Source organism: Mus pahari, chromosome 1, assembly GCF_900095145.1.
Source record: "Mus pahari chromosome 1, PAHARI_EIJ_v1.1, whole genome shotgun sequence".
NCBI classification, from domain to species: Eukaryota; Metazoa; Chordata; class Mammalia; order Rodentia; family Muridae; genus Mus; species Mus pahari.
Window position 1 is genome coordinate 97,072,297 of NC_034590.1, and position 27,944 is coordinate 97,100,240.

The 27,944-nt window shown below is 52.1% G+C and overlaps 2 protein-coding genes across 6 annotated transcripts; one reads left to right on the top strand and one right to left on the bottom strand.

Annotated features, from left to right (window-relative positions):
• Positions 1-31: 31 nt before the first annotated feature.
• On the top strand, positions 32-15,344 carry Rnf40 (ring finger protein 40). 3 transcript variants are annotated; one of them, XM_021220865.1, is made up of 20 exons: positions 32-145; positions 259-462; positions 866-1,033; positions 1,109-1,250; positions 1,799-2,005; positions 2,513-2,634; positions 2,733-2,879; positions 2,980-3,054; positions 4,003-4,122; positions 4,208-4,387; positions 6,074-6,209; positions 7,300-7,421; positions 7,516-7,943; positions 8,027-8,144; positions 8,294-8,443; positions 8,603-8,815; positions 8,892-9,017; positions 12,114-12,254; positions 12,335-12,436; positions 13,720-14,826. In XM_021220865.1, the coding sequence occupies exons 2-20, from the start codon at positions 331-333 to the stop codon at positions 13,894-13,896; spliced, it is 3,006 nt and encodes a 1,001-aa protein (XP_021076524.1). In that variant the 5' UTR covers positions 32-145; positions 259-330; the 3' UTR covers positions 13,897-14,826. The 3 variants fall into 3 exon arrangements, with proteins under 3 accessions (XP_021076524.1, XP_029390427.1, XP_029390439.1); XM_029534567.1 differs by having other exon boundaries at positions 66-145; positions 2,480-2,634; positions 13,720-15,344; XM_029534579.1 differs by having other exon boundaries at positions 66-145; positions 2,498-2,634; positions 13,720-15,344.
• A 2,759-nt stretch (positions 15,345-18,103) lies between these two features.
• Positions 18,104-26,600, bottom strand: Znf629 (zinc finger protein 629). 3 transcript variants are annotated; one of them, XM_029540690.1, is made up of 3 exons: positions 26,398-26,600; positions 23,923-24,029; positions 18,104-23,818 (listed from the first exon to the last, which is right to left on the bottom strand). In XM_029540690.1, exons 2-3 carry the CDS (start codon positions 23,993-23,995, stop codon positions 21,117-21,119), a joined length of 2,775 nt encoding a protein of 924 aa, XP_029396550.1. In that variant the 5' UTR covers positions 23,996-24,029; positions 26,398-26,600; the 3' UTR covers positions 18,104-21,116. The 3 variants fall into 3 exon arrangements, with proteins under 3 accessions (XP_029396550.1, XP_029396559.1, XP_029396555.1); XM_029540699.1 differs by lacking the exon at positions 26,398-26,600 and adding an exon at positions 25,805-26,003; XM_029540695.1 differs by lacking the exon at positions 26,398-26,600 and having other exon boundaries at positions 23,923-24,723.
• Positions 26,601-27,944: the final 1,344 nt, after the last annotated feature.

The following is a 27,944-nucleotide window of genomic DNA, read 5'->3' on the forward strand; positions in this document are numbered from 1 at the left end:
ACTCAAGAGGCGGAACCAAGAGCCACCAATAGAAACAGGAAATAAGTTTCGCCACATCCGGAGCCGCATTGACGCCTGCGCCGTGCGCCTGGCGGCCGGTGACGTCCGGTGAAATCCAAGATGGTGGCGCTTGGCTGACCCTACGGTAAGTGCGGACCCTCGGCCGGCGGGGGCGGGGTCCGGCAGATATGTCCAGGGGGACGCTCAGAACTGCGGAGCTCCAGACGCATCCACAGCTCAGCTCTCTGTTTTCTGCAGGTGACGGAAGTGCCGCCTCCACCCGCCTGCCAGCTCCGGAGAGCCCTGAGTTGCCTGTCCGCCAGAGCCGCTATGTCTGGCCTCAGCAACAAGCGCGCCGCCGGCGACGGGGGCTCAGGACCCCCAGAGAAGAAGATGAACCGCGAGGAGAAGACCACGACCACTCTAATCGAACCCATTCGTCTCGGGGGCATTTCTTCCACGGTTGGTGGGCTTTTGCGAAATTCACATTTGGCCTCCGCCCAAAGTGTTCGAAATCTTGTGTGTGCACGTGTGTGCATATACACAAAACGGGTGGTGAGGGTGGGTGTGCCAGCGGCGTGAATGTGCTCAGAGAACAACTTTATGGAAGTTCCCTTCTTGCCTTTTACTTATGCACACATATGTTCCTGTAAGTCCTGTGTGATTTGTCAAATGCCTCTGAGTTAGAAACAGGTAGGGGCAGAAACGGAATGTGAAGCTCTCATCACTAGCAAGCATATTCTCTTTGCAAGTGTCTGAGCCTTGCTATATGCCTCTCCCCTTTCAGTCTAATTGTTGTCCTATTGTGCGTCAGTGATGGTTCAGAGTCCTGCCTAACACTCTGCCTCCTCTTCCCTTCTGGTAGGAGGAGATGGATTCCAAGGTACTGCAGTTCAAGAACAAGAAGCTGGCGGAGCGGCTGGAGCAGCGGCAAGCCTGCGAGGACGAGCTCCGGGAGAGAATTGAGAAATTGGAGAAGAGGCAGGCCACTGACGATGCCACACTCCTCATCGTCAACCGCTACTGGGCTCAGGTGGATGCCTGAAGCGAGCGCCCTACTGGGAAAGGCCCTGAGGCATTCATAACCTCTTGTTCTTTCTTCTTTCAGCTGGATGAAACTGTAGAAGCCCTTCTCCAATGCTACGAGAACCAGAGGGAGCTGTCTTCAGGGACAGAGGTGCCGGGGTGCCAAGAGGGCCTAACCCGTGATGTGATCCCTCGAACAGACCCAGGGACATCAGATCTGAGGGGTAGGACCAGGGCCCTGGGGAGCTTATGTTCTCAGAAAGGTTTTGAGGAGGAGGTGACTTTGATGTGGGGCTGCTAAAATGCCTGGCACTTGGGAAGCAGAAGTTGGTGGCTTCTCCTCTAGAGTTCAAGGCTGGCCATGGCGACATAGTGAGACTCTGTCTTAAAAACAGGTTTTTTTTGTTTGTTTGTTTGTTTTGTTTTGTTTTTTATTTCTTTTTTAATGGAAAGAACAAAGTTTTAGAATCTAACTGGATTTTCATAATGCCACCAGCCTTCTGAAAAGTAGAGGCAGAAGGCTTTCTGTTTATCAATTAATTCATTTGTTTTGGTTTTTCGAGGCAGAGTTTCTCTGTGTAACCCTGGCTGGCTTGGAACTCACTCTGTAGATCAGGCTGGCCTCAAACTCAAGAGTGTGCTGGAATTCAAGGCATGCACCACCACCACCCGGCAGCCATGGAATACGAAGGAGCTTATTCTGGGACGTGGTAAAGGTTGATGGTCCCTGCTGTGGCCTTTCATTCCTATGAGGATTCTCTGTCCCTTCCAGAACCGATGCCAGTGCAGTTTCGAGCCCCTCTCAGTGAGCCGGCCTTGGCTTTCGTGGTGGCACTGGGCGCCAGCAGCTGTGAGGAAGTGGAGCTGCAGCTGCAGGGTCGGATGGAATTCTCCAAGGCTGCAGTGTCTCGGGTGGTCGAGGCCTCGGACCGCCTTCAGCGGCAGGTGGAAGAACTCTGTCAGCGAGTATACAGCCGGGGTTAGTTCTTTGGACCCTACCCTAGAGAAATCCACCCTGACCTGCATTGTTCAGAGTTCCCAGTAAATGTCAGCCTTGTTCTTGTTGGAACAACTTAGTTCCAGATGGGGATTTCAGCTTTAGTTCCTGAAATGGGACTCTAGAGAGACAGCTGGAGGAGCTGTTGATGCTCGCAGGGTCACAGCCTTCAGCAGGAGGGCTCTCTGGGACTTTGCACCAACCTCAGGGTAGCTCGTCCCACTACACTGAGAGGCAAGTGCTCAGGCTTTTTGTGGCAATGGGTTTTTTCCTCCCGCCCTCAATTCTCCCTAGTGTCCGCTTTCTTAGCTGAATGGTCCCTCTGTGAGCTAGCTTCGTCTGAGTTTGTCCTAAGCACTTGGTGAGACAGCCAGTGTGTCACACTGCAGAAACTCCAGGATCAGTCAGTTCTTCCTTGGTTATCCAGGATCAGCTAGTTCTTCCTTGGTTACCTAGGGTTTGGCTCTCATCCAGGCTTTGCATTCCCAGGGGACAGTGAGGCCCCTGGGGAGGTGGCACGGGTACGCACCCGGGAGCTAGGCAGAGAGAACCGTAGGCTACAGGACTTGGCCACTCAGCTGCAAGAGAAGCACCACCGCATCTCGTTGGAGGTAGGAGTCAGGGGCTTTGGGTGCAGTTAGAACTCGGGCAGTGTTTGGGTTTGCTATCTGAGGGCCTCAGGAAACAAGCTACTTTCCACTGCCCCTAGTACTCTGAGCTCCAAGATAAAGTGACATCGACAGAGACCAAGGTCCTAGAGATGGAGACCACAGTGGAGGACCTGCAGTGGGACATTGAAAAGCTGCGCAAGCGAGAACAGAAGCTCAATAAGCACTTGGCAGAGGCCTTGGAGCAGGTACGAGAGTGGATGGGACCAAATTGAGTACTTGGCCCCCCCGGCCCCCCCTCCTGGTTTCTGCCGCTGGCAGCATCGACTGTGTCTTCTTTCTCTGCAGCTCAACTCCGGCTACTATGTATCTGGGAGCTCCACAGGCTTTCAGGGAGGCCAGATCACACTTAGCATGCAGAAGGTGAGCAGCAGCCTCCTTCTGGTTCTCCCCCTTCAGTTCTGCCTTGGACTTTTCCTAAGGGCAGACATCTTCATCAGAATCTGTTTCCTGGCATTGCTGCACATTTCTTTCATTCCTTTATATACTTGTTTATTAAATAATTCCAGAACTTAAGTGCTAGGAGCTAGGAGGGCTGAAGAGGACGAATGGGAGCCAGAGCTTATGTTGATTGTCCTGAGAAGCCCACGCCCATTGGCACTGTCCCTCCCTGAGCATCTCTCTCTGCCTTGATGCTGTATTTCAATGTGTGTGAAGTCGCTTTGTGTTTTGCTTCTTTGTATTGGAGGCTAGGTCTTGTGATGTGGTTAGGCTGGCCTCAGACTTGTGTAGCTGAGAGGACTGATCCTGCTATACTTGCCTTCTAAGTGATGAAACTTTAGGCTTTGGACCACCTTACCTAGCTTCAAATCAAACATTTTCTTACTAAACTTCAGTTCTCTCTCTCTCTCTCTCTCTCTCTCTCTCTCTCTCTCTCTCTCTCTTTTGTTTTTCGAGACAAGGTTTCTCTGTATAGCCCTGGCTGGCTGTCCTGGAACTCACTTTGTAGACCAGGCTGGCCTTGAACTCAGAAATCCACCTGCCTCTGCCTCCCAAGTGCTGGGATTAAAGGCGTGCGCCACCATGTCCGGCCAGTTCTTTCTCTTATGAGGGAGTAATAAAGATTCCATGGAAATGAGGTTCTATGTGAGGCGTGAATCATGTACTAAACAGTACTTCCATTGGTAGTTAGTAGCGATTCCTGTGCAGGACTGACCTCTCATTTCCCCAAGAGCCCTGAGAAAAAGCATTACTTTGGAAGTTTCTATGTAAATGCTCTTCCCAGGAGCTTGAGTGGGGTACATGGTGGACGACTGGGGGAAAATACTGCCCGTCCTGGTCTTGCCTACCACAGCCCCTTCCACTTCCTAGTTTGAGATGTTGAATGCAGAGCTGGAAGAAAATCAGGAGTTGGCCAATAGCAGAATGGCAGAGCTGGAGAAGCTGCAGGCGGAGCTTCAGGGAGCCGTTCGGACCAATGAACGTCTCAAGGTAGGCTGCAGTTAAGACTGTAAGGGCTTGGACTAACCTCAGATCCTGGTGCTGACACAACCCTTCTGCACATCTTCACCCCCAGGTGGCCCTGCGTAGCCTTCCTGAGGAGGTCGTTCGTGAGACAGGGGAGTACCGCATGCTGCAGGCCCAGTTCTCCCTGCTCTACAATGAGTCTTTGCAAGTGAAGACCCAGCTAGATGAGGCCCGGGGGCTGCTGCTGGCCTCCAAGAACTCCCACTTGAGACACATTGAACATATGGAGGTATGGTCTTGGAGAGGGTCTGGGAGTGAGAACTAGACCTTTAGACTTGAGACATACCTCAGCTTCCAGGGGCTCTTGTGGACCTGCTGAGAGTCCCTTGGGCATAGGTTGTTCCTTGGCCAGAAGTGAGACTAGGGTGTATATATTTATATTTATATTTATTTATATATTTTTCTTCCACTCTTTTTTTAAGACCTGGGCTAAGGGAACAATGAGCTGAAGTGGGATTTGAACCACTGCTACCAAAGAGTTACTGTTTCTTTAATACTCCGATGCAAGTACACTGAGTGCAATGCAAGCCCACTGAGCGGAGCACAGACTAAGATGTATAGAGAGGAGGTGGCTTTGTTGTTTTTTTCCTAGGCATCTGGTTCTGGTAGCAAGTTGTGTGCTTTAGAGCAGTGTGTGCTCTGGAAATTTCATTTCCTGCTTACGGTACTGACTGGGTCCAGGACCACACTCAAGAAAGAGCTTGCTTTAAACACCTCAGTACCTCTCCCTCCAGTGATCACAGTGGTAATGATTACCCTTTCTGGTAATGGTATTTTACAGTTGTCCATCTTCAGGCAAAGTCTACATTTTCTCTTAGGAAAAGCAGTGAGAGGGCATGGGAAGCCCCCAGGGCCCGTTGTCTGCTGCAGATGCAAAGCCATAGCTCTACCCGGTGATGGCAATGAGTGCCAGGTCATTCCTATTAGGTTTTAATCATGTCAACATTTAAAGAGATTAAGCTGGATTGCCAAATATTTTAGGACTTGGGAAGAATGGCATACGTGTAATCAGTTTTTATCTTTAAAAAAAAGCCAGCCATACTATATATGAGCGTATGACTTAACCTTTTTATGTGTATGAATGTTGGCTGGCACGTTCATCTGTGCAGCACTTACATGCCCAGTGCCCTCTGAGGCCGGAAAACAGCATCCACTGAACTGGAGTTGCAGATGGTTATGAGCCTCCCAGCAATGGTTGGAAACCAAGCTCGGGTCCTTTGGAAGAGCATCCAGTGCTCTCAACTACTAAGCCATCTCTTTATTAGGGTGTAGTACATAAGTGTGGGTGGCCTGGGACACTGTGCACACCAGGCTGGCCTTCAGTGCAAGATATTCACCAACTATTGCTTCCTGAGTGTTGGGATTGAAGGCATACATCACCATGCTTAGAGTATTTATCTATCTTAGGTTCATTTACCAAAATTCTTTTCTTTTTTTTTCCCCCTCTGGAGAAACAGAAGATTAAATAACCAGTGCTGGCTTTCTTTCTTTTTCTTTTTGAGCCAGTGTTTCTCTGTGTAGCCCTGGCTGTCCTGGAACTTACTCTGTAGACCAGGCTGGCCTTGAACTCAGATCTCCCAGCCTCTGCCTCCCGAGGGCTATGATCAGAGCACCCACCCTGCTGTACCACCCTGCTTTACCACCCTCCCTGGCAGCTTTATTTATTTATTTATTTAATTTTTGAGACAGGGTTTCTCTGTATAGCCCTGGCTGTCCTGGAACTCACTCTGTAGACCAGGCTGGCCTCGAACTCAGAAATCCACCTGCCTCTACCTCCCAAGTGCTGGGATTAAAGGCGCGCGCCGCCACACCCGGCTGCTTTGTTTTTTCATAAGCAAAAAAATCAGGTCTTCTGATTGGTACTGAGTAGTTGCATTTTCATAGGGTTGTGTGTCTTTGATACCCAAACCCGCAGAGTGATGAGTTGGGGCTGCAGAAGAAGCTGCGCACAGAAGTTATCCAGCTTGAGGACACCCTGGCCCAGGTACGCAAGGAGTACGAGATGCTGCGCATCGAGTTTGAGCAGAACCTTGCGGCCAACGAGCAGGCTGGTACGTAGTGGGATTTGGGTAGAAGTGGGCCTCAGAAGGGCGCTGGACCAACCCACCCTTAGTGCTTAGCTAGATACAGTAAGCTGAGCTCCTTTTCTTCTCTCAGCCTCAGGCTGCCACGGGAGGTAGGTACACTGCCTGTCTCACAGAGAGTCTGGGAGCTGAGGAGCTGAGCAGGCATCGCCAGACTGAGCTACTCTGTGGCCTCTCTATTCCAGTGAGCCAAGCTCAACTCTACGTTCTGGGGTTTTGCCAATAAACAGAGTAAGGCATCTCTGCTGTTTCAGAGTGACTTTAGTAGAGGAGCAGTATACAATAAAAGAAAATATAAAACGTGAGAGAGGGAAAAAGATTTTTCTAAAAATGCATCAGGAAACCTAGCGTGATGACACACACCTTTAACCCCTCCCTGTACTTGAGAAGCAGCAGTAGGAAGAGCTCTTGAGTGTGAGGCCAGCCTGGTCGACAGAGCGAGTTCCAGGTCAACAAAGGTTCATATGCAAAGCACATAAAATAAAAATAAATCTTTTTAAAAAGAAGTGTTGTTGTCCCCTACCTACCTCCCACTGGCTAGAGCGGTGGCTCAGTGGTTCAGAGCACTGACTACATTGCTCTTCTAGAGGACCCAGATTTGATTGCCTGTACCCATAATTCCCAGGGATCCAGCACCCTCTTCTGGCCTTTGAGTACACTACATTGCAAACACATGGTGCATAGAAATATGTAAGTAAAACATCGTAGAAACAAAGTGAAATTTAGAAACTAAAACGATTAATGTTTCTGTGTGTAAGCATTTTGCTTGCATGCATGTATGTCTGTGCACCTCATGCATGTGTGCCTGGTACTCAGGCCAGATGATCCTGGCCAGATCCCCTGGAACTGGAATTACAGACAGTTGAAGTTGCCGTGTAGGTGCTGGGAATTGATCAGGAGTGCTCTGCGAGAGCAGACAGTGTTCTTATCCACGGAGCCATTCCTCCAGCCTCTGTGAGTCTGCTTCTGCTTCTCTGGTGGCACTGACTCCGCTTCTGTGGAGTTGGTGAGCTGGAAGGGGACAGTTCAGCACACTTACTTGCTGACCTTTCCCCAGGGCCTATCAACCGTGAAATGCGCCACCTGATTAGCAGCCTCCAGAACCACAATCACCAGCTGAAAGGAGATGCCCAGCGATACAAGCGGAAACTTCGAGAAGTACAGGCCGAGATTGGTAAAGTGAGTAGAGGGAGTTTCCAGGAGGACGTCTTAGCTTGACCTTAGTGAGCAGTGAGTGGTTCATCGCCTTCCTACTTTTCTCTGTCTTTAACAGCTCCGGGCACAGGCCAGCGGCTCTTCCCACTGCATCCCCAACTTGAGCCACCCAGATGACCCTGGCCTCAATGCCCTTACCCCAGGGAAAGAAGATAGTGGGCCAGGCCCTGGAGGTACCCCTGACAGCAAGAAGGAGATGGCTTTAGTGGCTGGAGCCACCTCTGCTACTTCTTCCATAAAGAAAGAGGAGCTGGTCTCCTCTGAAGATGACGCCCAGGCCCTAACCCCTGGAACACAGGGCTTGCCCTCCAGGGGTCGAGAACCTGAGGCCAGACCCAAGCGAGAACTTCGGGAACGGGAAGGGCCTAGCCTAGGACCCCCACCTGCAGCCTCAACTCTCTCAAGGACTGATCGAGAAAAGGCCAAGGTGGAGGAAGCCAAGAGGAAGGAGTCAGAACTGCTCAAAGGTCTCCGAGCAGAGCTCAAGTGAGGCCCTACTGCTGTCTCATAGCCCTGCCAGGTAGTGTCTGGCGGCCCCTGCTAAGACTCCCTCCTGTACCTTTCCCCAGGAAGGCTCAGGAAAGCCAGAAGGAGATGAAGCTGCTACTGGACATGTACAAGTCAGCGCCCAAGGAGCAGCGGGACAAGGTGCAGCTCATGGCAGCTGAGCGGAAGGCCAAGGCCGAGGTAGGGGCGGCTGGAGCAGAGAGTCTTGCTAGGCACTTCAGAGCCTTGAGCCAGCAAGGTTGCTTGTTTTTATTCTCACTGTATGGAGCAAGCTAATGGTAGTGTTGCTGTACGGACCAACGTTGAGGGCTTTTTTCCCATGGATGCAGGTGGATGAGCTTCGGAGCCGCATCCGAGAGCTGGAAGAAAGAGACCGAAGAGAAAGCAAGAAGATTGCGGATGAGGATGCCCTGCGGCGAATCAGGCAGGCAGAAGAGCAAATTGAACACTTGCAACGCAAATTGGGTGCCACCAAGCAGGTGAAATGCCCTGTGGTCTCCTTGCTTCTGAATGCGGGGATTCCCTAGCCCTCCCTGTTAAGTGCCACCGGCATGTGACGTTTTGGTCTGAGTGTGCAGTTTTCTTGGAATTCGCCGACACCCCTCTTGTTGAGCTGTGTTTTCCCTTCCCACTCACAGGAGGAGGAGGCGTTGCTGTCAGAGATGGATGTAACGGGTCAGGCTTTTGAAGACATGCAGGAGCAAAACGGGCGGCTGCTCCAGCAGTTACGGGAAAAGGATGACGCCAACTTTAAGCTCATGTCAGAGCGGATCAAGGCCAACCAGATTCACAAGCTACTCCGAGAGGAGAAGGATGAGTTGGGCGAGCAGGTTCTTGGCCTTAAGTCCCAGGTATGGCAGCTACAGTGTGGTGCTTGTGGATGAGACTGAAGAGGCTGTACCTGGTACTGAGGCTTCTCCTCCTCAGGTGGATGCCCAGCTGCTGACAGTACAGAAGCTTGAGGAGAAGGAGCGGGCTCTGCAGGGCAGCCTCGGGGGGGTAGAGAAGGAGTTGACTCTGCGAAGCCAGGCCCTGGAGCTTAATAAGAGAAAGGTAAGGCTGGGCTTTTGTGATTGGCTCATGTGTTCCCTCCGTCTCTGCTTGGCAATGCTACCACAGATGGTCCAGAGTGAAGCGCGGCTCTGCTCCTGGCAAGCTCCTAAGTACCTGTTACCATATGTGTACTGTGTGTCAAGCCTTGCACTTAGTACCTAGCACGCTCGATTCCATTTCCTTTTATTGCTGTGTGTGTACTTTTATGTATGCGTGTGACTATGCTTTCCCACGAGGGTGGGGATGAAGGACAGGATTGTCATCAGGATGTCCCTTTTTCAGTTGCTTCTCTGCCTTAGTTTTTGAGACAGGGTCTGTTGTTGAACTTGGCACTTTCCATTTTAGGTAGGCAGGCTAGCTAGTGAGTGAATCCCTGAGTTCTGCCCGTCTCCACTGGTGTGCCCTGCCGTGTCTCGGTTCTTCATGGGTGACAGGGTTAGGACTTGGGCTCAGGTCCCCACGCCCGCATCGCCTGCACTTTACCCACTGAGTCAGTTCCCCAGCCTGTTTTGGCCCTGTGCTAAACTCAACAATAATCTTACCAAGGTTTTTTCTAAGGATTGGTTTTGCTCTTACTTCTGCGAATGTCAGGTGCCCGCAGAGGCCAGAAGATAGTGTTGGATCTGCTAAAGCTGGAGTTGTAGACAGGTCAAGCTGCCGTGTCAGTGTTGGGAACCAAACTTGGGTCCTCTGCAAGAGCACCAAGCACTCTTAATCAATGAGTGTTTTTCCAGTCCAACCAGAACGAACAATTTGTTAACTGATCCACCGTTGAGGAAGCTCAGACTCAGGGAAGGTCAGCTGATTTGTCCCAGAAAAAGTAAAGCTGGGCTTTGAATGCATGCCTTGCTCCCAAGTGCTCTGCTGGAGCCATTCACATAGGCTTGCACGGTGGCCCAGCTGTGCAGGCACTTGCCTCTAAACCTGATGACCCAAGTTCTGTCCCTGGGATCTACTTGGCAGAAAGAGAAAGCTCTCACAAGTTGCCCTCTGACTTCCACAGGTGTGGCATGCTTTATATACCCCCCCAAAACACACTGAATGAAGTCATTTTAAAAATAAAAAAAGGCTGGGCATGGTGGCACACACCTTTAATCCCAGCACTCGAGAGGCAGAGGCAGGCGGATTTCTGAGTTTGAGGCCAGCCTGGTCTACANAGTGAGTTCCAGGACAGCCAGGGCTATACAGAGAAACCCTGTCTCGAAAAACCATAAATAAATAAATAAATAAATAAATAAATAAATAAATAAATAAATAAAAAATTAAAAGAGAACTTAAAAGTTATTGGGTAGTTTTTTTGTTTTGTTTTGTTTTGTTTTAATGTGGGTTCTGGGATTCAGGTCCACACACTTGTAAACACCCCATCAGCTAAGTCAGTAGTTGTTTTCTTGCCCCCCTTTTTTTTCCTCAGTGAGTGTTTCAGGATAGATTTGAGCTGTGTGTGTGTGTGTGTGTGTGTGTGTGTGTGTGTGAGTGCGTGCATGTGCGTACGCTCGTGCGTGCGTAACAAGGTCTCTATTTCACTCTGGCCGTCCTGGAACTCACTGGGTAGGTCAAGCTGGCCTCTGTCTTTGTACCACAAGCTTCAAGCTTTCCTGATGCACTCAGAAGCCAGAAGGGGGCATCAGATACCCTCACACTGGAGTTACGGATGGCTGTGAGCTGTCATATGGGTGCTAGGAGCTGAAACTAAATCCTCTGCCAGACCTGCAAGTGTGTGGAACCACTGACCACTGAATAATCTCTCTACCCAACTTGAACTCTTGACCCTCTTGCCTCAGGTTCCCAGGTGCTAAGAGTCCCAATGTTTAATTCAAGGATAACAAAAATGGGCTAAAGATGTAGCTCAGTCAGTAGACTGCCTGCAGAGCCTGCATCAAGCTCTCGGTCAGTCTCTAGCACTGCATAAACTGGGCATGGAGCTGTATGTAAACTAGCCTGTGAACTTAGTACTTGAAAGGTCAACAGGAAGTTCAAGAAGTTCAAGGTCATCCTCAGCTGTATAGCAAGTCTGAGGCCAGCCTAGGCTGGAATATTTAGAGACCTTGTCTTAAAAGGAAATGCAGAGAGGATTAAGATGGGAGGATTGACAGGCTGGAGAGATGGCTCAGTGGCTGAGAGCACTGGCTGTTCTTCCAGAGGACCTGGGTTCAATTCCCAACACCCACATGGCAGCTCACAACTGTCTGTAGCTCCAGTTCCAGGGGTCTCAACACCCTTACATAAACATGAATGTAGACAAAACACCTATACACATAAAATAAAAAATAAGTTATTAAATGATTTTTTAAAAGACATGGAGGATTAACATTGGTCTTATACCTATTGGAGTATTCTCTTATGGTGAGTTTATTCACAGAAGCAGTGTTTTATGTCCTATTACATGCTGGGCTTTATACTGACCGACACTGGGTGACTCCTGCCTTCTCACCAGTAATCCACAAAGAAAAGAATGCAGTTGTCCATCGCATATCTCTTTTCTGTCTCCCCCTCCCCCCCACTGCCCCCTTTTGGCTTGTTTTTTGAGACAGTCTCTCTATGTCCTGGCTGTTATGGAGCTCGCTCTGTAGACCAGGTTGGCCTTGAAGTAAGAGATCCTGCCTCTGCCTCCTGAGTGCTGGTATTAAAGGCGTGCACCACTGCACCAGACTTTTCTTTTTAAAAAACGAGTTTTCACTGTATTCCTCGAGCTCTCAGCGATCCTGCCTCAGCCTCCCAACTGCTAGAATATCAAATACATGCCACTATACCTGCTTCAAACACTTTGATGAAGGAAACTAAGGCTGTCTGAGAACATAATGGCTCTCCTTAGGGATGTGGCTTTAGAGCTGAGTCCACAGGACAGTATGCATGTTAGAGGAGTTGATAGCAACAGAGAAACTAGCCTGCTAGAGGCTCAAAGACCAGGGCGAGCACTGTCATGCAGTAAGGAGCTGTGTCAGGAATGAGGACGGATTAGGTAGACGTGAGGTTGAGGGCCACAAGGCATGGTCAGCTCCAGTGCAGTCAGTCAGGGTGTTCAAAAGAAGCATCAGTGAACTGTGGTTCCCAGGCTTGGGCACAAGGTCCTCTCCTTCCCATCTCCTCCCACCTCAGGCTGTAGAAGCAGCCCAGTTGGCTGAGGACCTGAAGGTGCAGTTGGAGCATGTGCAGACTCGGCTTCGAGAGATCCAGCCCTGCCTGGCAGAGAGCCGGGCTGCCCGGGAGAAAGAAAGCTTCAACCTCAAGAGGGCTCAGGTGTGTCCTCGGGTGGGGAGGGCTGGTGGGTTGCGGGTGTGGGAGACGTGCAGGTCTTAGCCTGGCTTCTGCTGTCCTAGGAGGACATTTCCCGGCTGCGGCGAAAACTAGAGAAACAGCGGAAGGTGGAGGTTTATGCAGATGCTGACGAGATCCTGCAGGAGGAGATCAAGGAGTACAAGGTGGGTGTGGCTGGTGACATTGGGGCGTGGTCTCCGGGGCTCAGAGATAAAGTAGGGCAGCAGAAAACACCACTTGTGGAGTCGGACCACTGCCAGGTGTGCATTGTAAGCCATGTGTCGGACCCTGGCAGCTAATTTAAAGTAATTCTTCCATCTCGGTGAGGGCCATGCTAAGAACCCAGCGCAGTCTCCAGAGTGGCCTTGGGGATGGGATGGAGGGTTGTGTGGCAACAGGCTTCCTGAATTGTCACCAAAGGCAGACGCAAAACTCGAAGAATAGAGGTGAGAGCTTATGTAAAGGGAAAGGCTGCAGGTGGGGAGTGACGGTTGAGCAGAAGCAGACCCTGGAGGCTGTGGGATGTTCTTCCCTTAGAAGTCTCAGCTTTTAAGTGACAGGCATAAGTGAAGCCTGGGGAGTGGGGGAAATTGTTGATGGGAGGGGTGGGGAAGGAAGGAAGGGAGCCAAGCCAGGGGAACCTGGGGGAACAAGGGTGGTCAGAGCTTCTGGTCTCTGGGCCACTGTAGTGGAGAAGGTAGCAGAGTCAGTGATGACCTATTCCCCTGTTGGGTCTTCTTGGGGAAGACAGCAGCCTGGAAGGCTTTCCAGTGCAGATGGCCGTTCTGAGAGATGGAGAAACAGTAATTTGGGGAGTTGAGCTGGCTGACTAGGACTCCAAATAGGCCAAGCAATGCTCACCCAAGGTGGTGACTGGAGCTGACACTGAGAGACTCCTGGTGGCAGTTGGGGACAGTCCACAGCAGGGCCTTGGCACCAGGGGTAGGTCGGACTGACTGTGCAGATAGAATGGTTCTCACAGCTCTACCCTCTCTATAGCTCAGTTGAGCAGTGACTGAGCAGGTACACAAGAAGTGACAAGTGGCCAGTTGGGGATTTTGCCCAAAAAACGCTATAAGGCAAGAGATGCGGGAGTTCATGCTGATCCCTGTCCTTAGGAGACCCTAGACACGTTCTAGTTTTGTTTGTGGGGTTTTTGTTCGTTGGTTTTTGTATTTTTGGTTAGTTTTGTCTTGTTTTTGAGAAAGCTCTTACTGTGTGACCCTGGCTTACTATGGTCACAGTCTCCTAAGTGCTGGGGACTACAGGTATAAGCAACTCTGATTCTGAAATTTTGGCTCTGAGCCTGTCTCCACATTCATGCAGTGCTGGTTCCCACCTTCAGAAGTTATGGTCAGAATTAGAGACCTCAACCATTTGGTGGGCTTAGCCTGGACTCTGGGAACTGTCAGAGTTGCTCCAGACTTACTGTGTCTGTTTGGTCTAGGCCCGGTTGACCTGCCCCTGCTGTAACACCCGCAAGAAGGATGCCGTGCTTACCAAGTGCTTCCACGTTTTCTGCTTTGAATGTGTGCGGGGCCGCTATGAGGCCCGCCAGAGGAAGTGTCCCAAGTGCAACGCGGCCTTTGGTGCCCACGACTTCCACCGTGTGTACATCAGCTGAACCTGAAACTCAGGGGACTTTGAAACACCCATACACCCTAGGGGCTGTGCCCCCAGCTCCCCACTCCCCCAGGGGCAATGGCCCCAACCTCCCTTTCAGACTCCATGAGCCCAGCCCCTCTGTGCCTGGATGGTTTGGGGCTACTGGTGCGTGCAGGAGAGGTGGAGTCACCCAAGTGAGTGCCATCTTTTCCTGAATGTCAGATCTGCAGCCTCCCACTGTAACCTTGGAAACTGACCAAAACCTGTTTCTACTGAGAAGACAGGTACATCCTTAACCCTAAAAGGGAATTCCTCCACCAGGACAGGGCTCACCACCTGTCTACACAAGCTCAGTGGTGACCAGGGACCACTAGCTCGGCATTGGGTCCTGGCCCCGGGAGCCTTTCTTCACCTACTTAGCCCCAGGCCTGAGCAGGGATTTAGCCTTCCAGTGGAGTTACCTGTACCCTGGTGTAGCTTTTGTGTTGAAGAAGGTGCACTCTTGGGTGTCTGCCCTATTCAGGGACACTGCCGCCTCACGGTCTGATTCAGGGGCATCCAGGTTTTTTTTTAGCCAGACTTTTTCCAATCTCCTACTTTCCTCCCAAGCCCTCTTCACTCTTCCTCACACAACCTGGTGGTCCCTTGAGTACCTGGCCCTCGCCCTGCTTTCTTTCATCCTGGTGATCTTAATTGTGGAGGTGCAACTTGCCAGGAGGGAAGAAACCAGCTAGCACTTGCAGGCATTCCAGGGAGAAGAGCTTTGCCTGGGCTCCAGCTAGCCTGCACTGCTCCTGCCTAGACAGGGTCTGCTGGAGCTCGGAGACAGCGCTGCAGATAGGTGGCTACAGGAGCTTTTGGACTCACAGCCTCTGCTCTAGAGGTGTTGTGTATGGGCTGCTAATTGTTACGAATAAATACCCAACCCTAGGCTGCAGAGAAGCCTGTCCGTTTGGTCTAAGTCTCTGTGCTACACCTCACTTCCCTGCCTTGGCTGGGAGCTAGACACGTTTGAGAACCTATTCCAGCCCGCTGAACAACTACTTGAGTTAGCAGTAGCACAATATCTACAAAGTCATGTTTACAAGGAGCCCCACCCTGCCTCCTTCACAATGGAAAAGTTGATTATGGGTTTGCCATGCTCTTGGTGTGCATTGGCCATTAGGGTAACAGCCTTGTGGGTTGCATCCTGGGATGTGTAGTCCTTTACCTCTAAGGGCCAAGTTTCCCTGTTGTGTCACATTTCAGTCTTATTTGTAGGCTTTTTATCCACCCGTACTCTGAACACACAGACCATGAACAACTCAGCAGGGTGGGTTTTCATTGGAGCCTGCTTGGGCCATTAGCTGGAACCTTTGAAACTGTTTGCTCAAACATGGAGGGCTGTCTCTGGGTTCAGAGTGCTGCTGGTGGCTCTTCCACTGGCGCTTTTATGGATTAGCTTCGTGGCCCGCACTAAGCGAGGGTGAGGTGGGCGTGACAACAGCAGTCTTAGCCATGGTTGTGGCCTCTGGCTTAGCCACAGCAGTACCTTCTCTAGGCTCTTCTGCCTTCTCTGCAGACTTGCCTTCGTGAGGACTCCGGGCCCCTTCTGCTATCTGACCGCGCCTAGTTTCTGTGGGGTCGCAGTGGCTGAACTGAGTTGGACTGGAGACAGAGATGCGTGCTACGGTAACCTCTGGTGTGGAACTGGCAGTGACAGGGACGCTTACGGAAGCACGAGTAGCCGCAGGGGAAGCACGAGTACCCACAGGAGATGACATTGGGCCACCATGAGAGCCACCCCGGCTGGAATGCTGGGGGTGAGGGGAGGTGGGGGAAAGCAGGATATTGCATCATAGAGACTAGACATAGAGCTAGAACTGAGCTAGTAGTCATAGGCGGCCTGTGCACTGGGGCATCCGTCAGCTCTGTCCAACATGATCCTCCTAAGTAATGGACCCCATTCCCTTAGAGGTGGGTCCTCAAATGGATGGGTTGGGGGTACTTGGAGCTCCATGTGGGGTAGTAACAGAACGTAAAGCACCCTTTCCCTCATGTTAAGCTCGAATTGAATGGGGCTAAAAGTCCCAGGCTCCCCATGCCTGGAGTAGTAGTGCAGTCTTTGCAGGGCCATGAAAACAAACCATTGGTCTGTCACACTGGTGCAAATTTGTCTGCTTTCTTCTCTCAAGTCAGAGATCATGAGTCAGAACCCTCCCCTGGCCACCTCCGAGCAGGTGGTTTCAACTTATTGGATATGATCCTATTTCAGCTGGAGCTAGGGCAATGCCTCTGAGAGCATTGATGGGAACTTCTCTCAGAACTTACCCCAGGCTTTTGCTGCTATGTTCCTTGGTCATCATGCTGTCCTCTGATCTCGTCCTTCAACCGTAACCACACTTCCCTTTGCACTTTGCCTTTCTCTGAGGTCCCTCCAGAGCCAATGGGACAGGAAAGCTGTACCTACAGTTCCTTCCCAAGCTCCAGGCCTGGAAACCACTGTTTCAGGAGGTTGAGAGATGGTGCCACTCCCTCTCACAGCACTAACCCTCCTTAGGCTCTGGCCTGTATTCTGTGACTGTACCTCCATCGGTCTCTTATGTGCTAAGGAAGTGGCCCTCAGCCTCCCTAATGCTACGACCCTTTAATACAGTTCCTCGTGCTGTGGTGACCCAAACCATGAAAGTATTTTGTTGTTACTTCATAACTTATTTTGTTAACGTTATGTATGTGTTTTCTTAGGGTCTTAGGCGGCCCCTATTAAGTTTGTCTGGCCTGCTCTAAGCCAATCCCCAACTGTTTGACACTTTATCCCCACCCCATTCCTGACTTCTATATAGAGGGTCCCTTATTTTTTATTTTATTTTTTATTTTTTCGAGACAGGGTTTCTCTCTGTAGCCCTGGCTGTCCTGGAACTCACTCTAGTTCAGGCTACCCTCGAACTCAGATATCCACCTGCCTCTGCTTCCCAAGTGCTGAGATTAAAGGCCTGCGCCACCACTGCCCAGAGGGGATCCCTTATTCTTGAGACCCCATCCTCTGTAGTTATTTCCAAGTGTCATCTAGCCTATTATAGGAGCCATGGCCTCTGGTCTTTAAATCACGTTTTGCTCTGGTCCCCCTCTTATTGGAGTTCCTTAGTGTTTCCAGGGCTGGAGACCCAGGAACGTGAAAAGGCAAGTCCCCCTCCCACCAACCCACCCATATTCCTGGAACAGAGAGGGAAAGAATGACAGCTTATTCTGGGATTTGGGACAGAGGCACCATAGGTCCAAGGAAGGGCAGAAGGAATGCTTAGCAGGGTGGGGGCCTTAAGGGCCCTGACTCCTCCTCCAGAGGCCTGGGTTCAATTTCCAGCAGGCAACAGCAGCCAGCAACCATTTGTAATTCCAGTTCTAGGAGACCTGACCCTTTTATGCCCTCTGCAGGGACTGCAGGTGTGTGATGCCCGGGCATATGGAAATAAAACACCCATGCACATTATTTTTACATTAAAAAATAATAATAAAAGGTCAGGGATACATCTTCTGCCTTCAGAGAGTCCTTAAGAGACAGGCTATGGCTACTGTTGATCATGGGCAGTCACTCAATGGCCATGACCAGACTCAGAAAACAGTGCTGAAGCCAGCCAGGCATGAGGACCTCCCTGTAATCCCAACCACAAGGAGAAAAGGCACTGCCAGTGTGGAGGTGGCCTGAAGTCTCCAGGTCATTCCAACTTCCCACCATGACTTAGGTGCGGGTCTTAGATAAATGTTTGCACTTCCCAGAGCCCCAGCCTGTGCCATGGCAAGAACATTTAGGCTATCCTGAGGATGGGACAAGTCAAGATACCACTCAAAGATGACAGGTTGCAGGAGAGGCTGAGCTAGACCAGGATCCAGGGGAACATGGAGAAGTGGCTGCCAGCTTTGAGGATGAGGACCTGGGAGCTCTCCCTGTGTTACAGGGGAGACTGTGGGTGTTGTATCCAAAGAAGCTGCAAAGCTGGGCCCAAGACAATCAGGGCTAGCGCCACCAGGCAGCTGTCCAGCTTACCAGATTTCTCTTTCACAAGGACTGAGTTTTAAAGTTCTATAAACCTATCAACCTTCTATAAGTAAATACTGGACAGGAAGCATCGGACCCCCGGGGAAGGGCAAACCTGGGACAATACTGAGCTTTTAGGGTCCCCATGGGCCCTAGTTCTGGGAGTGAACAACTTTGTTGTTCACTGAACAAGTAGGCAAGAAGTAAAAACAACAGGAAATCTTATTCCCTTTATTCTCTTCAACTATTCAACATGACCACGGGTGACACAACACTGTTACTGACACACAACACTCAAAAATAGGACTTCCCTTCACTCCATGGGGACAAGTGGCATGAGCGGGGCTTCCTTTGTGGGGGCAAAGGCTTCTGAGAGTCATTCACTTCAGACTGGGGTAGGGAAATCATGACAGTTTCAAATCCTCACCCCGATTCATGACTCCTACCCAATCTATATTCAACATCAGTTCTAAGTCTCTCCTTAAGTGCAGGTCAGCTCCATCCCTCTCCTGTGTTTGCACTCCTCTGTCTATGGTTGCTGGGCTCTTACTCAAGGGCACTTCTGAGGGCTCTAAGTCCAATAGAGTCGACTCCATTGTGCCTTCCAGACTTAATTCTGGTGGGCCTTTCCTGAGGCAGTTAGGTCGTCCTGTGGTGTAGCTGGAACTGAGAGGGGGTTAGCTAAAAGAACAGGTCTCACTACAAGGTCTCTGCTCTGCCCTCTTTCCTACTCGGAAGTTCAGGAACCTATCTACATGGTCCATTCAGTACTGGAGTCGGGAGCATGGCCCCCACTGTTTGCAGACCAGGAGAGCATCCTACTCCACATGCTGCATCCATCTTAGTCCTCCGTAGTTTGTAGCCAGCCCGTGACGTCACTGACCACCTCCCCTCCAGCACTCTCTGATGACAGACCTGTGACTGAGGGAATCTGTTCCTAGTTTTACAAAGGATTTCTCTCTAGTTTCTGCTACCATCTTAGAAGGGGACAAATCAGCTTATACTTAGGAGAGTACCTACATTTTACAGGGATACCCCCTTTATCAACATTTCTGTCAATATACAGACAGGCTCCTCCGAGTTGCCTTAGTGCTCCCCGGCCTGGCACTTAGGACTTCAGCAAGGCTGACTCTGTACTTGTCTAAGACCTGCCTTTTCTCTCTCCCCAGGAGGCCTGGGATTTTTTTTTTCTCCCAGTTTTCTAGATTTTGGTCCTTTAAATTTTGAGGGTCATCCCTTTGGGGACAGAATAGATGAAGGATGATGGGTCTCTACCTTTTGAACTTTTAGGTAATGGAATTAGAGGTCTCTTCCCCAGCTTTGTAGGAATCCAGGTCGCCCTTCTGGGCACAGGATTCCTAAAGAGCCATATATATCATTTGGAGTCTTCGTCTTGCTTCTTTGGACAGTGAGTCACTATGCCAGCACCAGGCTGAGGACCTCCCCTTGGCAACCCAAGCACCAGGGAAAGTCCTCCTCATCTTTAAGGGTCTTTGTTACATACGTTTCTCACCAAAGTTTTTCTTCAACACTTTATATGGCAAGACCCTCTGCTCCATCACAGGGCTCCAGTCCCATGAGCAGGTTTGGCTAGATTAATGACCTGTCCAGCCTGCTGTGTCTGAGGAGGAGATGGGCCTGGTAGGGGAGCATTTCTTTTGCTTTCATGTCCCTTCACAAGTTTCTGGCTAAGAAAGAGGCCAAAGGATGGAACAGGTCCCTTTCCGGAGCCAAAATCACATTTGGCCACCCCCTCTCAGGGGCATCCAAGTACTGGGGATGAGGAAAGGTGGTCAAGTATCCATTTGCCTCTTCAGGGACGCTGGTCCAGTCTGTGCTGTGTCAGGACATCCACCATGGGCAGCCTGGCTTGTCCTGCCGGCATTCTTACACCAAACTCACACAAAAGGCTGAGGGTTAGATCATGTGCTGGTAAATAAAGCTGTCTGTACTGTCGTCTTGCCGTCCCTCCTCGCCCACAAGTGGCTCGTGTGGACTTGTAGGCAGCTAGGGAGGACACGCACACACAAGCCTTGAATCTCTGAAGGAATTTATTCTTTGGAAGTTGACTAGCAGCGAGTGGCTCTCTCCACTGAGGACAGAATCCGAGGGAATGGGTTGCCACTGCAGTAAGACTTGTGGCAGTTAGCTTCCAGGTAAAACCTGTGAGACCTGAGAATGTGGCAGAGGCCCCTTGCAACCCCAGAGGCCTCTCAGAGTAGACATTTCTAGCTGGGCTGGAGAAAGGCTGGCCCTGCCTGTCTGAGGAGAATCCAAACAGCACGAACTGGGATGTGCTTGTACTTGGAGTTTAACAAGCTCCCGGGAAGGAGGAGAAACTGACTGTCTTCCATCTGCAGTCTCTCCACCCTGGGTTGCTTCCCTTCAAATAAATGGAACCCCCCCCCCCAGGATCTGAGACGGTCTCTCAACGTTTTCTCGGCATCCTTTCACTTGCGGGTTTTGATACACCCCAAACTCCAGCCTTTAAAATGGCTTGCCATGTTTGTTTCTTTCCTACTTGGGGGTCTTACTGATAAGGGACCCCCAGTCTTCCTTCCCTTAGTACATACAATTCACCTAAGATTGACCTCGTATCCCCCAAGAACCCCCAGTGCAACGAGACACTTTTCCACATTTCACCTGTGGGTTTGGAAGCACCGGGTCATTCCCTCCCCATTTTACTTCTCTTTCTAATTCTACGGCATTCCTGTACTGTACGGCATTCCTGTACTGTACGGCTTCCCTCTGAGCACTTTCCTGCCATGGCGCCAGGAGGGAATACTGACTGGGAAGACTGTTTCCTCTGTCATCTGAGGGTCACCTCACAAGTCAGTGCCCAGCTGCAGAGCTGTGTTCCCTATACCTCCCCCACCCGAGGATTCTGATAAGAGTTTGATACAGTTTCATGGGGTTGTCTACAGACATGTTAGAACCTCTTTCTACATTTAATAGGGCTTTTACCCACTATGGTTCTTATAAGATTTCTCTGCTACAGACTTAAGGGGCTTTTTTCCTACATATTTATAGGGCTTATAACCCAGGAGTTTTTCTCTACGGTTTAAAAGTGGTTCTCACCCACGATCTCTTAGGCTTCTCATCACTGATGCAAACTCACTATTTCTTCCCAGGGTTCCTGACCCTCTACTTCTCTATGATCTGACAGGGCTGGCCTCCTTTCCCCAAAATTTACCAGGAGAGAGTGGTCCCTGGTCACCAGACCTCCTTCACAGGGAGACACCTGGGTGACAGCTCCTATGGAGGAGGAGGGTGGCAACCTCTGTGAAGCCATCTCCACACTCAGGGCACAGAAAGGGCTTTTTCTCAGAAACAGTTTTGGGGCTTTCCTCTTCCTCGTGGCTACTGCTTTTTGGCGGGGTAGAGGCTTCTCCCTCATCTTCCTGGTTTGTGGACAATGTGGCTGACTCTGAAGGGGTGTCCTCAGGAGTGGAGGCCCTTTCGTGAGTATGGGTTTCCTGGTGTCGTGTAAGAGCTAGTCGATCGAGGAAAGAGGCCCCGCATTCAGAGCAGCTGTAGGGCCTGGCGCCCAAAGGGCTCCTGAGATGTTCCAGCAGGACCGAAGAGCTCTTCCCCAGCTCAGAGCTCTTCTGGGATTTCCCACCCGCATGGACTTTCTGGTGCTGCAGCAGCTCAGAGCTGAGGCCAAAGCTTTTTTTGCATTCTGGGCATTTAAAGGGCTTTGCACTTAGGAAGGGGCTGGGTCCTGCCCCCTCCCCACGGCCAATCCTACACTCAGGAAAGAGAAAGGGCTTTTCATTCCCATGAGTGAGCTGATGCTGCAGGAGCACAGCCCTATCAAGGAAGCTTTCTCCACAGTGGGAACAAACATAGCACTTAGAAGAGGGTCGGCCTGGCCTTTGGCCCAAGCCCTCCTGACTCTCGGGTACTTTCGAGGGCTGTCCTGGGGGGTCACCTCTGCTCTCTGAAGCACCTGGGTGTGAGTTGCCTCCAAAGGGGAGCCTGGAGGGGCGGAGCTGTTGAGGCTTGGGGGCTGGGTGTGTTATGAGGCCATCTGCGTTTTTGTAGGGGTTTTCTCCGATATGAACCCTCTGGTGCTGCATGAAGATGCCTTCGTCATTGAAGCCCTTTCCACAGACCAGACACTTGTGAGGTTTGGCTCCTGGTGGCGGAGTCAGCAGGGCAGGATCCCCAAACCCTAGCAAGCTGTCACCCTGAGCTCTCCGGGCAGGGGTCTTGCCTCTCTCGTGGATCACACGGTGCTGCTCCAGCTCTTGCGCCTCCAGGAAGGCCTTGCCGCAGTCAGAGCACACGAAGAGGTTCTCGTCCATGTGTGTGCGGACGTGCGTGATGAGGTTGGAGCTCTGGCTGAAGCTCTTGCCGCACTCCGGGCACTTGTAGGGCTTCTCGCCCGTGTGTGTGCGGCGATGCTGGATGAGGTGCGAGCTGCGAATGAAACTCTTGCCACAGTCAGAGCACTTATAGGGCTTCTCGCCAGTGTGGATGCGCTGGTGGCGGATGAGAGTGGAGCTCATGATAAAGCTCTTGCCGCAGTCGGCGCAGATGTACGGCCTCTCCCCACGGTGGATGCGCTGGTGGTTGATGAGGTTAGAGCTGACACTGAAGCTCTTGCCGCACTCGGGGCACTTGTAGGGCCTCTCGCCCGTGTGTGTGCGCTGATGGCGCAGCAGGGTGGCACTCAGTGTGAAGGTCTTGCCACAGACGGGGCACTTGAAGGGATCCTCGCGCAAATGTGTCCTCTGGTGCTTGATGAGCGTGGAGCTGTGGCCAAAACTCTTGCCACACTCCAGGCACTCGTAGGGCTTCTCCCCGGTGTGTGTACGCTGGTGCTGCGTCAGCTCTGAGCTCTGGATGAAGCTCTTTCCGCACTCGGTGCAGCGATAGGGCTTCTCTCCTGCATGGATCTTCTGGTGCTTGAGCAGGTTGTGGTTCTGGCCAAAGCGCTTGCCGCACTCGGGGCACTTGTAGGGCTTCTCACCCGTGTGCGTGGCCTGGTGCTGGATGAGGTCTGAGCTGCGGTAGAAAGCCCGTCGGCACTCGCCACACTTGTAGGGCTTCTCACCAGTGTGGGACCGCTGGTGCTTGATGAGGTTGGTGCTTTGTGTGAAAGCTTTCTCGCACTCCGTGCACTTGTAGGGCTTCTCGCCCGTGTGCGTGCGCTGGTGCTGCACTAGATTGGAGCTCCAACTGAAGCACTTGCCACAGTCGGGGCACTTGTAAGGCTTCTCGCCCGTGTGCGTGCGCTGGTGCTGCACTAGATTGGAGCTCCAACTGAAGCACTTGCCACAGTCGGGGCACTTGTAAGGCTTCTCGCCCGTGTGCGTGCGCTGGTGCTGCACTAGATTGGAGCTCCAACTGAAGCACTTGCCACAGTCGGGGCACTTGTAAGGCTTCTCGCCCGTGTGCGTGCGCTGGTGCTGCACCAGGTGTGAGCTCTGCGTGAAGCTCTTGCCGCACTCTGAGCACGTGTTGGGCCGCTCCCCCGTGTGGATTCGCTGGTGCCGCAGCAGTTTGGACCACTGGCTGAAGCTCTTGCCACACTCGTTGCAGATGTACGGCTTCTCGGCCCCAGATGGGCGTCCCTGCACCAGCTCCCGCAGGCTGGGTTCACTGGCAGTGACTACAGGTGTGCTGTTCCAGGGGGTGAGGGTTCCCCACTGCCAATTGGTCTCACAGGCCTTGGTCCACTCAGATGGGGAAGGGACTACCTCGGGGGCTGATGGGTCCATAGGGGTCTGGTGATCTAAGGGGCTGGAAGAATCCAGTGGGGTTGGGGAATCCTGAGGGGCTGAGGCATCCTGGGAGGGGCTCTCCAGGGGCATCTCTGATGGGTCCTTGGATTCTGGACTCTGAGCTGGATCTCCCAAGATGATCTCCTCCCCAGAACTTTCCTGCTGAGGGCTCTCCTCTTCGTTCCCACTTTCAGCACCTACAGACAGAAAGGGAGTCTCCAGCCCCCATCTCCTTTCAGAACATGGGGTCTGGTCTCTCTTCCCTCCCTTGTGACTGCCCACAGTCCCTTGTGCCCCTCACCTCTATGTGCCTCATTCTGGCTCTCTTCAGGACCCTGCAGATCTGGGCCCCACAGCACCGTCTCAGGCTCCATCCCCAAGCTGCAGACTGTGACGGTTCCAGGGTCTCTGGTGAGGAGAGATGGGCACACAATGGGACCTGGTTTAATGCTTTTCTTTGTGCTCCCACTTGTGTGACTCTCAGAGACTTCCCACTCACTTCGCTGACACCATTTCTCACTGAGCCCTTTAGTCCCAAAGGCCTGGTTCCAAATACTGCAAATCTTCCAGATTGCAATGAAGCAACCCAGTGAATGTAGTCAATTAAAAACCCATCAGTCCTAACCCTTTGTACCTCACTGAAGGCTGGAGCGCTCCAACATTCAGAAGGGAGGCAGGCTTTCACCCACACATCTGATGCCCAGAGGCCTGGAAACGTGTTATTTTGTAAATCAGAGGAAGCTCATTAAGACTCCAATTTTCTTCCTTTATGGGACTGCTAATTGAGAGCAATAAACTTTTCCCTTATGAGCCCCAGAGAGAACTGAGTCTGGCACTTTTTAAGGGGTTAAAAAAAAAAAAGTTTCCCGAAGGGACAACGACTCACAGAGAGTGGGGGCAGTTTGCCATTCTCCAGCACGGAGGAGGGTGGCCTTTGGGCGGGAAGGGGACTCTGAAGTCAGGGGCTCCTACAGGAGACTAAGGCAAGGGAAAGGGAAAGGAAAGGGGGCCTGACTTGGTGTCATACTTGGGAGATAGAAACCAGAGGATCAGAAGTTCAAGTTCAAGGTCAGTCCCAGCTACATGAGACCTTGTCTCAAACAAAATGACGGAGAAAGGGGAAGGAAGGAGGGGAGGGAAGGAGAAGGAAGGAGGGAGGGAAGCAAGTATGTGGAGAGCATAGGCAATTGCCAGGTGTCTTCTTTCTTTCACTGCCTTGGGAGACTTAGGAGTCATTTGCCCATTTTACAGATTAGTAAGTAGACACTGGGGGAGATGTCTCCAAGGCCCCAAGGTGAGAAGTAACAGGGCTAAGACCACAAATTCAGTGTTCTGTGTTTGGTTTGCCCTGTGGCATGGGTGACCTTGACAGTCACAAGAGACTCCTACTTGTGGTCTCCTGGCAGGAGAGGAGCTCAGAAGCCTCAGAATGAGCCATAAAAGTGAAGGGAAGCCCAGTTCCCTCGGCTGTAAAAGTCAGACCTAGTGAGGGGGTCTGAGAAGCTGCATCTCTGAGCTCTAGGTACCGATGTCCCCAACGCCATCCAGACACACCTGGGGACCCATCCTTCTGCCTTATTCTTTTTTGTTGATGCTTCATCACACGCCTAGGACAGGTACTCAGTAAAAACTTTGCTGGGTGACTGAATGAGCTGGACACCTCATGCTCCCGGAAAGCCAGCCTATCTTGTTCAGTGTCTTTTAAGATCAGTTTGCAAAGAGATGTTAGAAAAGGGACACAAGTTCAGAGTGAGCCCCCAGGAAAAGGAGTCATATCTGTCACTCAAAATCCCGGGGTGATTTCCAGGAGAGGGAACTGGGCTACAGGCACAAACTGCAGGAGGGCACTCACATCTAACGGAATCCCTGGAATAGCCTACCCTTGGGGTGACTGTGCATAGGTACTTTGTGCACAGGGACAAAGAGGACAAAGCTCACCAGGAGGCAGCTGGGGTGTGAAGCAGGTGAAGCAATGGACGGCTGACCAACTGCTAATGCAGCCGAGACGTAAGATAGAATAAAGGAAGGAAATAAATTTCACCCTCACAGCCATCCCCCTATCTCTAAGTGTTTCTAGGGGGAGATGGGAGCCCCTGGAGGGGAGAGGTTACCCTGCTGAGCTGACCAAGGACAGGTAGGAGCTTAGATACTTGGACTGAGAAACTTAAAACTCAAGGGCTTACCGTAGAAGGGAAAGAGTTAATAACGAGGCCACATGCAAGAAGTAGCAAAGACTGCGAGGCGACTACTACTGGGAACCAGCCCAGGCCCAAGAGCGCCAGCCTCCTGCCCCGAACGACCCCCAGAGGACCGAGGCGGGAAGGACGGCCGGAGGCGGCTGCCTTCCCGCGGAGGTGCGCGCGGCCCAGGGTGACCCTGACCAGGAGGCAGCGGGACCGCCCTCGACGCCGCCCCCCGCACCCCGGCGGACCAAGACTTGAGCGCCTCCGGCCGGGAGCACCCACCCTGTTCCCGGCTCCCAAAGCCCAGCAGAGCCGCCGGCGTTCCCTCCCCGCCGCGGACGCCCAGGCTGCCCGGCTCCGGGAGAGCGGCGGCCGCCTCGCCGCCCCCGGCCGGACTCGCTCTCCGGGCGCGCGCGCCTCCCCTCCCCCACGGCGGCCCTCGCGCGGTTCCCACAATCCCCCGGCCGCCGTCCCCCGCCGTCCCGGGCCCGGCCTGCGCCCCTCGCCCGTCGCCGCCTCCTTGGCCCTATTGTTCCCGGGCGGCTGTCCCGGGCCTCCAGGCCACCCCGGGAACCCAGGCGGCCCCAACTCACGGCTCTGGGGTCTGGGAAAAGCCGAAAGGCAGAGGCCAGCCCCAGGGGACTTAACCCCTTAAGTGCCCTGCCTCGGGGGACGGGCTGGATGCCGGGAACTCTAGGGTCCTTCTCAAGGGGTGATTCCAGGCAGAGGACCCGGGGACCAGTTCAGGGTGACTGGGACGGAGCAGGAAGTGACCCCAGCTTCCCGGGCCCCTCTAGCCTGGAGTCAGAACATCAGCTCTATGGGATTTAACCCTTTGCCTCCCACAGCCTGGGAAAAAAATGAGGGGGTGGGTATGGAAGCAAGGAGGTGGCTGATGACGCCCCTCTCCCAGTGTCTAGTGGGATCACGGAAGATCAGCTTTGGGGGGAGCTCAGAGGCCGGCGAAGGTCTCCGGATTTCTGGCCATACTCTCTCTCCAAGGGCTCTGACAGCCGCCCAGTTAAGCTGATCTCAGATTCGGCCGCCGCGGGTCCCCTGAGACCCGCCTTTGTTTGGACTCACCCAGGACTGGGGCTGGTATGCCTGGGTTGGTGATTAGGAGGTGAAAGCAAAGGTTGGGTGGGCAGACCTAGCGGTAAGAGCAGAAGCTGATGGACCAGGGAAGGCTACCCTGCGCTACGTGACCCTCTTACCTACCTCTCACCCCCCACCCGTCAGGTCTCCTGGGAGGAAGAAACTGACTTTCTGGGTGGCAGCAGAAAAGCCTGTGTAGGGTTCCTGGCCAAGGGAGGCAAGCATTATCCCTTCCCAGCAGCTCGGGGTAAGGTACACAACTTACTGCAGGGCAATCTTTCCATAAACTTAGGAAGCAAGAAGTAGTGGTGAATTCCTGTAATTCCGTTCGTAATTCTTGGGAGACAGAGGCAGGAGGACCTGAAGGTTCAAAATATTCGTGGCCCACATAGCTCCAGGCTAGCCAGGGCTACCTAGGAGACCCTGTTTCTAAACAAGGAACCTCGCAGGGCTCCCAAATTGTTCCTGCTTGTGTCTCATTTTCTCCTCACCACATCCTGAGAGAGGACTCAGAATCATCCCCATTTTACAAGCAAGGTAATCAAGACATGAGATGTGTGGTAAAATTCGAGGCCACAGTTTTAAATGAACCCAGGTGTGAGGAGACCAGAGTCGAACAACAATTGAACATTCTACCCTCAAAAAATTCCATAGTAGCTAAGCACACTACCCATAGTCTTCAGCCATTTGTAGGCTGAGGCAGGAGAATCAAGAGTTGAACTTCAAGATGAGCCTGGGATGCACAATAGGACTCGTTTCAAACCATAAATAAATAAATAAATAAATTCCAAGCCTGTGATGCTAGCACTGGAGGCTGACACAGGAAAATCACCGTGAAATAAGACCAACCTAGGTGAACATATACCGGCTGGGTCAAGCCCCCCTCCCCCACACATGTAGCAGATGTGTAGCTCAGTCTTCACGTGAGTCCTCCACAGCTGGAGCAGGGGTCTCTAATGCTTTTGCCAGCCTGTGGATCTTGTTCCCCTAACTGGGCTGCCTTATCTGGTCTCGGTGGGAGAGGATGCATCTAACCATGTTTGAT